The sequence below is a fragment of the Anas platyrhynchos genome, chromosome 9 (genome assembly GCF_047663525.1).
Source record: "Anas platyrhynchos isolate ZD024472 breed Pekin duck chromosome 9, IASCAAS_PekinDuck_T2T, whole genome shotgun sequence".
Lineage (NCBI taxonomy): Eukaryota > Metazoa > Chordata > Aves > Anseriformes > Anatidae > Anas > Anas platyrhynchos.
This window is the reverse complement of record NC_092595.1, coordinates 11,194,995-11,207,578: the sequence shown is the minus strand read 5'-3', so window position 1 is coordinate 11,207,578 and position 12,584 is coordinate 11,194,995. Positions and strand designations below refer to the sequence as shown.

General features: G+C 47.5%; 1 protein-coding gene and 1 long non-coding RNA gene across 6 annotated transcripts in view; both read right to left on the bottom strand.

Annotated features, from left to right (window-relative positions):
- Positions 1-9,346, bottom strand: part of TP63 (tumor protein p63) — a 154,156-nt gene extending 144,810 nt beyond the window's left edge. For 3 of the 5 annotated variants that reach the window (XM_038183795.2, XM_038183798.2, XM_038183805.2), the window contains exon 1: positions 9,273-9,343. Coding sequence is in view for 1 of the 5 variants with exons in the window: in XM_038183799.1 (XP_038039727.1) it covers positions 9,273-9,292 (20 nt within the window). In the remaining 4 variants the exon portion in view is untranslated. Of the gene's footprint in view, positions 1-9,272 lie in introns of all 5 variants that reach the window. The other 2 variants (XM_038183806.2, XM_038183799.1) reach the window with 2 other exon arrangements.
- Positions 2,244-9,218, bottom strand: LOC140003173 (uncharacterized). Its single transcript, XR_011811278.1, has 3 exons — positions 9,128-9,218; positions 3,613-3,709; positions 2,244-3,435 (listed from the first exon to the last, which is right to left on the bottom strand). It is a non-coding gene; the product is annotated as an uncharacterized lncRNA (long non-coding RNA).
- Positions 9,347-12,584: the final 3,238 nt, after the last annotated feature.

Here is a 12,584-nt window from a genome sequence, read left to right as displayed (position 1 = left end):
ATTTTTTATTTCCCTAATTGCAATCTCAACCTATCAGTGAAAACAAGACAGCAGTCTGAAAGCTTCAAACAAGAGCGGTGTGACTTTCCAGCACATTTTCCTTATTGTCCCTGCCTTCCCACGCCAGCCCTGGTGCGCGGGGGCCGGGAGGGGAGCGCTTGGCAGCCTGGAGGTTCTCACACCCCTCTCCTGTCTAGACCAGGGCTACGTCTGATTTTCTATCACCCCAAGGCTACAATTTCCAGAGAAGAAAAATACTAAATTCAAAACATTCTGCCCATCTTGGCTCCTTCCAAGAAGTCAAAGTCTGTCAAAAGCCTAATTCCCACGTCTGACTTCAGAAACCCTCCTGTCCCGTTTGCAGCTTTAATGCCACAGCTGCTCAGCAGTGCTACACTGGGACAAGGATGGGCATTCACACAAAGCAAGGATTTCATCTGGACAACGAGAAAAGAGCAGATACAGCATGGGATGACAGTCCTGGGAGCTGGGGAGACTTTAACCAACTTACATCTGCTCCCAAACATCGGGTCTGACTCAGACCTCTGTCCTCCGACCTTTCCCTTTGGGGACCTTTGGCTCAAGCTTGCCTGCTGCCGGCTGGGCCAGGGTTTCGCTTGCAGCATTAATCACAGGCAGCCCTCCTGACATCTCCGTGGCAAGCTGGGGTCAGCGCTGGTGTGCTGGGAAGGGGGGAGGAACACGGCTAGTCAGTCAATCTGCTGCCTGGTGTCACCAGTGATTTATGGCCCGCTTCAAACACAGCCATTGATCTGCTCTGCTTTCCCCAGCACGCTTGTCAGTGTGTAATAAAGCCAATGGGAATTCCTGGGTGTTGAGTCAAAGAACTGAAGTATGCTCGAGTTTGCTTATTAAAAAAAAAAAAAAAAAAAAAAAAAACACACCTGAAGTCTCCCCATTTGGGAAGCAGCTCAAGATTTACAATCCTGTAGAAATTTGCAAAGGTAAGAACAAGAAATACAACCCCAACCAGCCCTTCAGGCAGCCGGCCAATTAATCTTCCCTTTGCTGTCTGCTGCTTGTTCGCCTTTCTGCCTTCAGCACTTTTGGAAGATCTAAGCGAGGCAGCAGCGGCAACTTCCTCCCCGCCTGGCCCGCAGTGAACCCCGAGAACCGTCCCAGAGGTGAACCCGAGCGATGCCCTGGGCTGAGCCTCCTCTAAGGGCTGCTCTGGAAATCACCTGCCCCTCTCCGTGCCGGCTTCCCTTGAGGCTAGGCCAAGCACCCCAGCAAGGAGAGGGCCTGCACAGCCTCCTCCAGCTTATGGGGAAATGTCCACACAGCTCTGGAACAGCCTGAACTCTGCAGCTCTGAGGCTGCAAACAGTTCTCTCATCACCCAATATTGCTGCAAGGAGGGAGGAGGTGCAGCGAGGAGCCAGGCTGGGCAAAACAAGCCTGTGCTATCGGTGCTCTAGCATGATGCTTGCTAAGGGAGCACATAGATCAAGGCCTTCTTTCCTTGCTGCTCCCTGAAGGTTGCCCAAAGCCACAGCCCCTCTGTGGGTTTCTATCCACGCAGTGCATGTTGGAGAGCGAGGACTGCAGGGCAAGCGAAGCACCGTGCCCAAAATACAGCACACATGAAGTCACTGGTCACAAGGGAACTGATATTGTTGTGCCCTTGCAGGGTTTGGCCTTGCAACTGTAGAACCAGAGACTCATTTCCAATACCCAGCAAGAAGGAAACATTGCTCTACTGCTTAGCATGGGCTATCCCTTTAAAATACTGAAAGGGTAAGACTTCTGTTCAGTAGTGTTTGAAGTCATCTTACTCTCTTGCTTTGCACTTCATGGAAAAATATAAAATTAAATCAAGACAAACAAAAAATACATTTCTAATTTTTAAAAAATCTATCTCAGATCAAAACTCTATCAAGCAAAGATGCCAAACTCCCAAAATTTCACTTGCCATGAGGAGTCTTCCTAAATTTAGCATTTGCAATATATTTTTCTGTCCCTAATCAGAGGACATTGACTGATGAAGCTAATCAGGAAGAAGTTGATAGGCCCAGCAATTTTCAGTGTGACAAAATACCCACTGTTTTCAAAGAAAATTCCCACTAACAATTACTAGGGAATACAATAAATTAGACTGCAGAGCTGAACTCTTCCACAGACCTCATTAAAACTCTTAACCTAGGAGTATGGGTTACTCCATTTTAGAGCACTTGCAAATGCTCAGCTCTCCCAGAAAGGCTGGGGTGAACCACTGACATCGCGTATCTCCAAAATCACCAAATTCCCAATCAGTGGCCATTTAGAAGATGTTGGCCCCAGTTCAATGAATTTTAAATTTCAGCTAGTGTACATGTCATAACAATTGAACTGCGTGAAAAGAGACACAGACAGCAGCAGGTTCCTAAGAAATATTAGCGCCAAGCCTTGTTGAGTAATGAAGAAAAACTCTCACCTATGGGACTTTCCACAATTCTTATCAGTTATCAAAAAAACCCCAAGAGACACACATTCTCACTTTTTTTTCTGGGGTGAACTTCCCAGCAGCCTGAAGAAGGGGGAGCGGAACAGGAGGAATAGAAAACCATTCTTGAACAAAACACTGAAGTAAATGCCATTAAAATGTTGATTAAAACACCCACTTGCGTTCGGACAGCCTGGGAATGTCGCTGTGGTCAGACCACAGTAGTGCTGGATTCCCCGGCCCAATGCATAAAACTGCCTCTGGTTTTGCCCAGCCAAGCCTTATTTCCAATAAAGCCTACCCTCATTATTGGATCTTCTCATCCTACCACACAGGGAGACTGGGAGAGTGAGGAAGAAGAGAGGCCATTTTGTCGACAAAAATCGAATTTGCTAGTGCAGGAGGAGGGATTCCTTGCTTTCTGTACTTCAGTTTTGTAGCAGAGCTGCTACTTCAATGAGGGCAGAGACTATGAACAACCCAGCCCTGGGACTGCAGGCATCTATCATGTTAATAACCACCAATTTCTTCTCTTTTCCAGGGGAGATTGTGTTTTTTCTTGTCCAAAGGCAGGTCTCAGGGTTACAAAGCTTTTCCTAGTACCAAAACAGATGTTGCCTCATCTCTATAGCAGAGGGAAGCTCTTCCCCAACAGACCCTGCCTGGCTAAATCCTACTGTAGCAACTAGCTGGCGCCTGCACATAAAGAGCACACACGTCCAAAAGCAGCTGGGCAGCTTGTGCAAATGCTGGCATCTGCAGTCGAGCACTTGGAGCCCAGCTCAAACAGAAAAAATAGTCTTCAGTACAGTCCTTGCAGTAGGGTTCTCTTAGTTTCTTCAGTGAGCTCAGGAATGGTTTCCCTGAGAGTCCAGAGACCAGCACAGATTAAAATGTCTGCAAAGGAAAGACTGTGCTGGTACCCTTTAGCTTTTGACTTCAGCTTTACCCTACTCCCAGCTGGACAGGCATCAGTCAAATATACAGCAGCCCCTTAGTGGGAGAAAAAAAAAAAAAAAAAGTCAATGTATAGGAGTTGGGGACATTGGTTTACACTAGCTGGAAATCTAGACCTAAATATCTCACAAAGTGAGGCAAAAACCTGTGCTGACCACTGCCAAGAGGGATGTTCTATCCCAGGGCTTTATAGAAAAGACAGGCAAAATTTACCTTGTGACTTCCCACAGATCACCCAGTAGAGGTCCAGTGAGAGAAGCCTTGAGTTAACATGGGCTCATGCTGTGCCAAATACTCTCCCACATTCTCCCTGATAAAGAGAGGAGTTGTTCTTTTACCTCCCAGATCAAGCCTTGAACAAGACAGTTAATTTGAAGAGGGCAATTTGATTAGACTCAAAATTGCCTGGGGTAAGAAACATCCATTAATGAACACGAGCTAATGGGAAGGTGATTCCCCCCAGGCTTTCTGACTATAAGCTTGTGCTCCAGTGAATTTGTCAGAGCTAAAGGTGACAAGGTGGGGTTTAACACAAGACACTGAAAGCTCAGCTTTTTCATATCCAGATAGGAAGCAAACCCAAGATGCCCACCCAGCTCTTCACAATGGAGACAGCAGGAAGGATGCACAGGCAAGTAACACACAGACAACCTGTCTGTGCCCACCCTCTCAGCACAGATGCAGATCACTTGCTGCTGTGGTGCAGTGCCTGCACCCAGCTGAGGATGCTGGAAAGCATTCTGTGCAGCTACACGTCAACTTTCTCACTCTGACTGCGCATGCATATCCACCCACTCACTGCTCATTCACCACTCGGCTGTATTTTCTAGGCACAATCTGGTGAGCAGCCCAGACTGTCGCAGCCTGAGGGATACAGCCACCTAGCACGTATGTATGCCCTTAATCTGCCAGCAGAAGCAGCAGCATCTCTTGGGACACTCAATACAGCTGGAGTCACTAAGGGGAAAACCACCTTCTATCATCACGTGGATGACTACGAGAGCATGTATTAGTACTGTCATAAATGGTACCTGTTCACCAGCAGATTCATTTAGAGCTAAATTGACTTTTTGGCTAACTCCAGTTGCGTGAGCCAAGCTTGCAGGATACCAATGGAACCACCATAGGTATTACTACCCCACTGTCCTTTTGGGCCTGAGCTTATGGCAGCTCACTTGAGGGAAGAAAAAAAAAATATATAGAATATCTGCTTATTGAGCAGATTTTAACAATAGCCTTCGTGCCCTGCCTGTGTGGTAACAGTGTGTTTAGGCCACTGACAACACTGAGTTCCTTGAAGTCGCTAATGGGTTAAAGCTGGGACATCTGGTGAAATACTAGCCTCAGCTGTTCCTCAAATGACATCTTCTTGGGTCAAATTTATCTCTTCTTGCCAGTCCATCTGCTCGCAGCCTGTCAATGGTAAACACTTGAGAGTCACAGAGCGAGCAAGGCAGCAGACAGCAGTGAAGGACAGCACCTTGGAGTCTAACTAGATAGCGATACAGCAGCAAAAATAGCCCCCGCATCCCCCCACCCGTCATCTTCCTCCCGCTGTGCTCCAGGGTCAGGGTCAGGCCAGGGAAGCAGCGTGCCACCCAGCACACACAGCCTACACCAGGCCACCCAAGGGCTAATGAGGGACTTATTTGTTCCCTAAGGCAACGAGGAAAACGCCACCACACACAACTCAACCCACTACTGTACACGCTCATGTTTCGAATGCCCCAGGGGAGCAGTTCACACCCATGCTGCCAGCTGGAGAATGGTCATTTCTTCCAGCAAGACACCACAGAGCCTCCTGGTCTTTGTTTCCTGCCACTGCTCACAAAACACCAGCCCAGAGCAATGCACATGGAAACTGGAGGCTGCCAGGGGTGTGCTTCTCACTTCCCAAAGAGTTGGAAGCATCAAGGGTCAGCATTTTCTCCTCCTTTTTACCCTTCATGCCAGAAAGCCCAGCACTTACTTCTTCTGGTTGACAAGCAACTCCACTGCCGAGGGATGCTACATAGCTACTTGTATCTGTACCAGCCATAAGTCATGCTGGTAGGTACAGTAAAGTGGCACTGACTGTGATTTATTAACTAAAAACTGAGGGAGGGAGCAGTGCTCTAAAAGCTACCTAAAAGTTGAGATATTCCAAGGATTTCTGGAGGTCAGCTGGCACATGAGAATGGGCAGAGTCACCTTAGGGCATAGTTGTTGTCCGATGATGAACAACAAGCTCTCAAGATACATTAAGTTGACTGTTTGTGATGTGTTGAATAAATCTTTTTGTTTAAAGTGGGCAGAAAAAGGGCAAGAGCCACAGTATGTCCCATGGGTTACAAGGACGTACTCACTGTTAAATAAGCACTCCGTGCTCTTGCATGCTAGATATCACAGTGGTGATATCCTGCAATACGTGAGGATCAGTTTCAAGTTGGCCCTTTTCTACACGATGAGAAATTTCTACCTTGAGTCACTGCTTCTTTCACAACAGCGTCATAACCGTGCTATTGCAGGACACCTGCTCATATCCAGATGCTGCCCAAGACACGGCAAGGGAATATCACTATGACCTCCAAGAAGCAATGAGGCTTCTTAGCATGCTACAAATACCCTTGAAGAGAGAAGTTCTTCACCCTGCCAGTGCTATGCCTCTTCTCTAACGAGCCACATGACCGTAAGAAAAGCATTTGCTTTCTCCTCCCCAGACTTTTCCGTATCTGCAATTAACTATATCAACATCACAGCTAACCTCCTGTCCCCGGCGCGTGCTGGCACCTGGCAAAGCCCATGTTTCAAGACATGCTTGATGCATTACTGCAGAGCGGATCATGAGACAGACATTTTAGCATGCGTCAGACACCGTATTTCTCCATCCTCGAAACTGATCCTGCCAGAGTGTGCTCTGTGCAGAGCCAGGACTTTAACCCGAGAGCACAGCTGCATTTTAAGGTATCATGTTAATACGGTGCTGCGGTGGGGAATTTGTTCAAGGGAGGGTGGCTCCACTCTGACCTTTGGCTCCATAGGCACGCTTTAAAATTAAAACCTTGCTTCTTGAGTGACCCAGCACTCGTTTATCTCCATTCATACAGCAGCATGATTTTAAGAACCGGGCGCATTCTCGCCTGCTAATGTACACAGTGCTGTGAACGGCCTACGTGCCCGCAGAGGCAAACAGAAGAGCAGTACATACTCTAGTATTTTTAACCCAAGAAATCTTTTATACATTTATTAACTCGGAAAACAGAGAAAGACCTTGGTATTCTCCATCTGGCCTGCTGGTTTTCTAGCTCAGAGCTTGGATTCACAGCTACAGCTCAAGAAGGGACGTTACAGCCACCAGTACAGCCAAGCCAAAAAGCTCTTGTGGGATCCTGCACCGTGGCGAGGAGGATGGCCAGCAAGAACAGGACCAGCAGCGAGAGCCCGGCTCAGCCTCTGCTGCTACATGCTCATGCTTGGCCATGGGAATCCCTCCCCTTGCCTTGAGCTCCCTGCGCTGCCCCATCCGTGGCCATGGGGTCTGCATGGTCTCGGCACCCCGCCGCTCATCCCCTGGCGCAGCCAGCCCGGCTGCAAGGAATGCGACTTCCTTATGTTTTTAATTGTGCTACCCTCTAGTGGCCGATCCCAGCCCCTTGAAGCTCCCTCGGATTGTTGCTTCTGGCAGAGGAGAGGTTGGACTGCAAACCTCCAAGCCCAGAAACCAGCCGGGTGCTGTGCAAGGATGACTTGCACATTTAAAAGGAGAAAGAGACCTGGAGAGGTCAAGTGCTAGCCCGGGCAGAGAGCGTGCCTCCAGCCCGCCTCCGCTCTGGCCTGGGGACGGGGAAGATCCCCCCGCTCGGCCTGAGAGGTCTGGGCAGGAGCGGGGTGAAGCCAGCTCAGTATCAGGTGCTTGCAATGCAAACACCACCACCAAATTTGGGCTCTTGGCAGGATCTCCCAGAGGACATGCTTCCTTCCTCCTCCCTGCCTGCCTCCTTCCCCTGCTCCCTCACACCAGGCGCTCCAGCAGCTTAGATGTGGAGCAGAAGCACTCCACACGTCAATAAAAATGGGTTAGAATTCAAGGAACGTCCTTGCAATTACTGAGATAATTGCTACATTTCAGAACCAAACATTACTTAATGGTGCTCAATTATCTTGTGGCAGGGCCTGCAATGGCAGCAACTAATTGCTTAACTAAAGACTTTCTTCTTTCCACCCTGTGTCAACACGCACACATGCAATTAGGCCATTGGTGCAGGGAGGAGAGGAGATAGCTGCTGTGAAAAGAGGGGTTAAGTAGCAGCCACAGCCATATTTCTGAGCTCAGAGGACAGGTGTCTTGCCTCAGATATTATAAGGATGCAGAGCAGAGATGGAAAAGCCCAGGAGGGGATGAGGATACAGCCTTTTGCTTCATTTCTTGAACAGGGAACTCGAACGAATGCACAATGTGCCTAGTGCCACTCTTACACATCTACATAGCCCCCAGGCTTTGCTATATTTCAGTAGTCCTGGCACAGCTTATCAGTCTGGAGAGCATTCAGACATTAGCAAGGGAAGAGGAGGAAAAAAAAAAAAAAGCTAATGAAAACTTTTCTTTGGTTACTTGAAAGCTTGTTGAAAATCTGCTTTTTGCTTACCTCTTTCTCTGAACATCTTTCACACATCTTTCACATGACAGAAAAGCAAAGGGAGAATAGGAATACTTGGTATTTGTCATTTTGCCAGTTCTTCATCCCCTTTACCATCTCATAAGGAAGGAATCTTTCACTCTGCCTTGACACAGAAGTACTCCCTGTGCACCAAGCCCCCGTCCCTTCTCCCTGCTTTTTCAGCTTCTCATCTGCACAAGGAGAAAACACAAGACCCCAGAGCAGGGCCTTACCCTTGTAAAAAAAAATCAGGTCTTCATTTCTAACCCTTTCTGCTTTTGTTTTGTCTGTTCTTCTGGCCACACAGAGCTTACCACAGAGCAGCCCCAGGCCTTGTCTCCTGAACATCGGGTACCCAGGAACCCAGGGCTGTGCCTGTTCAGCTCTGCTCATCCTTTCCGGAGGAACATTTCTCAGACATGAATTCCCAAGGCCGTTTTGTTGTTCAATTACCAGCTCAGTTCCTTCCCTTTGAAACCCCTCTTCGCTACTCTTAATACCATTTTTTTTTCTCTGGTTCATCACAGTTTCCACAGCACTAGTAAACAAGTAGTAAACATAGGGTTGAGAGCTCAGCTCAGGGACATCCTTAGGGGCCTTCAGCTTCATGGAAAACTGTTCTCATCCTGGTTTTGTAGCCTAGACAGTTTCAAATCATGGCAATAGTTTACTGTTACCCTTCAAATTATTAAACGGCCCTGTAAAATTTTGAGACAGAGGCTTCAAGACACCCAGATTGTACTTTTCAAGTCTCCTTTTTCCTCTTTGCACCATGAAAACACCTCATGGACCAAAGAGCATAGTTTCCTGTCCAGAATATCATGCTAGCTTTTTCCAGGATTTTCTCCCCATCATTTAAGTACTACACTTGATCATTGGGCACACATTTTGGCCACAAGCCTAGGAAGGGGACAAGCGCCACCGGGCCTCAAACCAGTCATTTAGAAGATTCATAACTCAGCAAGAGAACAGTTAACAACCCTTAAAATGGAGAGCAGTTTTATAGCAGACATTTCAGTTCGCTAGCAACGTGCCCTCTCTATTTTCACACACACACGCACAGGGCAATTGTTTCACAGTAGTAACCTCACCTGCAATTAGCCACTGCTTTAAGTCTTTGATCTTTACGGCTCTCCAGAGGACAGCAAGATTCCCACATAAAAGCCTTTTATTATTTTATACTACGTGTGGGAGTGACCCTACGCTCCTGTATTTATTAAAAAGGAAAGTCCTTACCTGATCTCAGAGATTCCCATTGAGCTGAGTGAGGCTGTGGCAAGGATGAAATCTCACTTTTGGGGACTGGCTCTCCCAGGTGCTAAGGATAAGCTATCAGTGACCCTACATGATAGCATTCACCTGCTTCTGAGCAGGCTGCTGCTCTGCCAGCATCCCAAGCACCAAGCCCATCCAAGAGATGGGCTTCTTGGGGCCATGCCTTAACTTGCTGAATCATTTCCTATGGTTATTTTTGTTTAAGCTGTTGTCCAGTTCACAGCTACGGATCAGCACGTGTCTTCTCAGGATGCTTTTCACAGCCCCAGGGCAGAGAGGACACCTCCTCCCATAACACCACGCCAGGCAGGAGGGTGCACGTGTCTCCCAAAGAGCCATTTGCTGAATTTCGCCTGGTTGTTTTTCAGAGAAGGGGTTGAGGCAGAGCAGGTAGCTCACAGGCCCAAGCTATAGGTTTGGTCCCAAAGAAAACAAAACATCAGGGCCTCGAGGCTCTTAATTAACTCTATTAGAGTGATAATCGAGGCCTGCCCAACCCCAGGGGAATGGAAAAAAACCTCTAGTGTGAGGCGTGCAAAAAGGTACTGGACTGAAACATGAATATTTTTACTCACTGTTAGTGGTTAGAAGGCAGTGAGAGTGAGGGAGGGTGAAAAAGGGAGAAGGAAAGATCCTCAGCTTCTGCTTTAACACCGACACGTCGGACACAGCCTAGAAAATCGAGAGATTTCTGTGTAATGCTTTTATTTTTTGGGGAGCTGCTTTCAAAATATCTCTAAAATTTAGACTCTATATACTCTACAGTTCATTAGTGCACGTTAAAGTGTACCTTTAACTGCTTCCTTTTTTTTTTTTTTTTTTTCTTTAATTTTAAATTGGATTTGGCTTAAAAATAAGTTTCCTCGGCTTTTCCTTGCAATGGAGCTGATGGGATGGTATTTTAGGAAAGCCAGCATTGCTCCCATTCCTGTGTGTGAGAGTTGGGCTCCAGCAATGTTTTTTTCATGTCACAGGGCTGTGCTTCCAGAGACTGGTACGAGGGAGCTGAGAGGTGCCCAGCTCCCGCAGCCAGAAGAGCTCAGCCAGTCCTTGATAGAGCAGCTTCTGATGCTTTCCAGAAAATTGCCCTGGGTACAGCCAGCCAGTGAAGATAAATTTGGTATTGGGGAAGTAAAACCATGCTGCCCTACATTACTTCCTCCTCAACCAGTGTGCACAGAAGGTTTGTGTAAGATTCACATGAGTCTAATAAGGCATTTGCCCTCGTGGTAAGTGGGGCACTGTCCTTTGGGCACTTCTCATTTCTCTCAATGCGAAGGGACCTTACAGCAGCCAGGGCAAAGCCACCCCACCCAAGAAGCACTCTGGGACTGATGCAAAAGGACCCTGCATCTGGCAGGCTGTAGGAAGGAGAACCTACTCATATCGCTCAGACTGTGTGGGTTTGGGGTTTCAGAGGTAGTGCTGATGAAGATGCCATAATTAGAGCATCTGAGAAGCTACTTTAAATTCTAAAGTCAGCTTAATTTGTCTGCTGCTATTGGAAGGATGAGAAAAGTTCAAGCCACCTTTCTCCATTCTGAGGTTGTGTATCTTCAGCACACACTGACAGAGGATTTTTTGAGATGACACCCTGAAATGCAGTGCTGGCAAGGCACAGGCCTAAGGCTCCCTTGGCTCTGTATTTGGTACCAGCACCTCCTGCCAGCTGCCCACCAGCACAGTGCCCTTGTGTTTAAGCACACAGTATGTGATTGTTACCAAATTCAAAATCCCTCTCTCACTAAGCAGCCAGCTCAACCCAAGGTTTCAGCCCTAAGATGTCGCTTTTGTCTCCTTTGGTTGTAAAACCTAAAGCACTAGCTCATCATTCAGAAAATGCCCCATATCACAAAGTCCCTCTGAAGTATGATTTGCCCCAATTACAAAAATCAAACAATCAAAAAGAACATGTATTCAGACTCATTAGTTAAAGGTTTCCTTTGCTTTCCAGCTTTTTTGCTTTCAGGCAACACATGCTTCACCTTTTCAAGCTTCCCTTCGCAAATCTGGAAGCTAGAAATTCACTTTGATCTTAATGAACACCGAGACTGGGGCAGAGAAATGCAAGTGATTGACTGGTCCCAGCTCCATGTGTAAGTGTTCCCCAGCTGAACCACGGGCTGACCATGCCCTCACTGCTCACCCACCCAGACCATGATATGACAGCTCAGTTCAGCTGATGTTCTCTGCTTTGCACTGGGGGAAGCATGGTACTCTGAGAGCCTGAACCTTCTGCTCTGCTTCTAGAGTTGGCATGCTACAGAGGGGGGAGAAAAAAAGAAAAGGGAAAGTAACATGAATTTCCCAATTAAAATCACTGAACAGTGACACTGGAACTCAAAGTCAGGCTTTATTTTCAGCTTTGATCCCCAAAAACCTACTGCTGTGAAACGGAGGAGTAGAACAAAACTGGAGGGGCTGTTGCCATTCGGTGGGGCTGCCTGAGCACAAGGACCCTCTTTCCTGGCAGCTGCAGGTGCCACAGGGATGCTGAGGAGCCACACGGATTGTTTCTGACGTTACTGCATCTCATGGTGGGCAGACCTTGCCAGCTGTTCCATCAGCTTTCTCCTTTCGTCTCACAGGTCCCTTATCTTCACATGCAACTGGAAAAAGAGTGTATCAGCCAGAAATCAGTCTGTTCTGTCCTGGTACCTGTGGGTAGCATTCAATAATAAGTGCTGCAAGCACAAGCTGCCACTGCCCTCACCCTCATGCCATAAGTCTGTCAGGCAGCTGCTCTGTCTAAACTGTACCCTGCTTAACAGAGTACAGTGCCTTCCTTTTTTTCCCTTCTCCCCCTCCAGGGGCTCATATTTCTCACCTCCCACTGAAACACTTATTGGAAAGTATATCCTTCACTTCTGGCCTCAGTGTCCCCTTCCCCAAGCTGGAAAGTCACTGACGATGGGGGTGGAGAGTGGCAGCTTGTTCTCAGCTCATCAATCTATTACATGTCACAAACCTCTGCAGAGGCGAGCTGGCTCCAACCCTCATTTATTTCCAAGTGCAGAGGATGTTTGTGTTTGATCGGATACGCTGGATAAATGATTTCAAGCCGTGGGTTTCATTTCATCACTAATCACAGATACGGGTTGCAGTCCTGTTCACCAAGTCAGCAGCTAAACTTCTGTTGACCTCCCTGGCAAGACAGGATACTGGTCACTCTGAAATAAATGATGGAAAATTAAATCAAAGAGGCTTCAGCAGGGGGATACGCAAAACAACAATGACATTGATGTCATTGATATCATCTTTAACTTTCCTCCT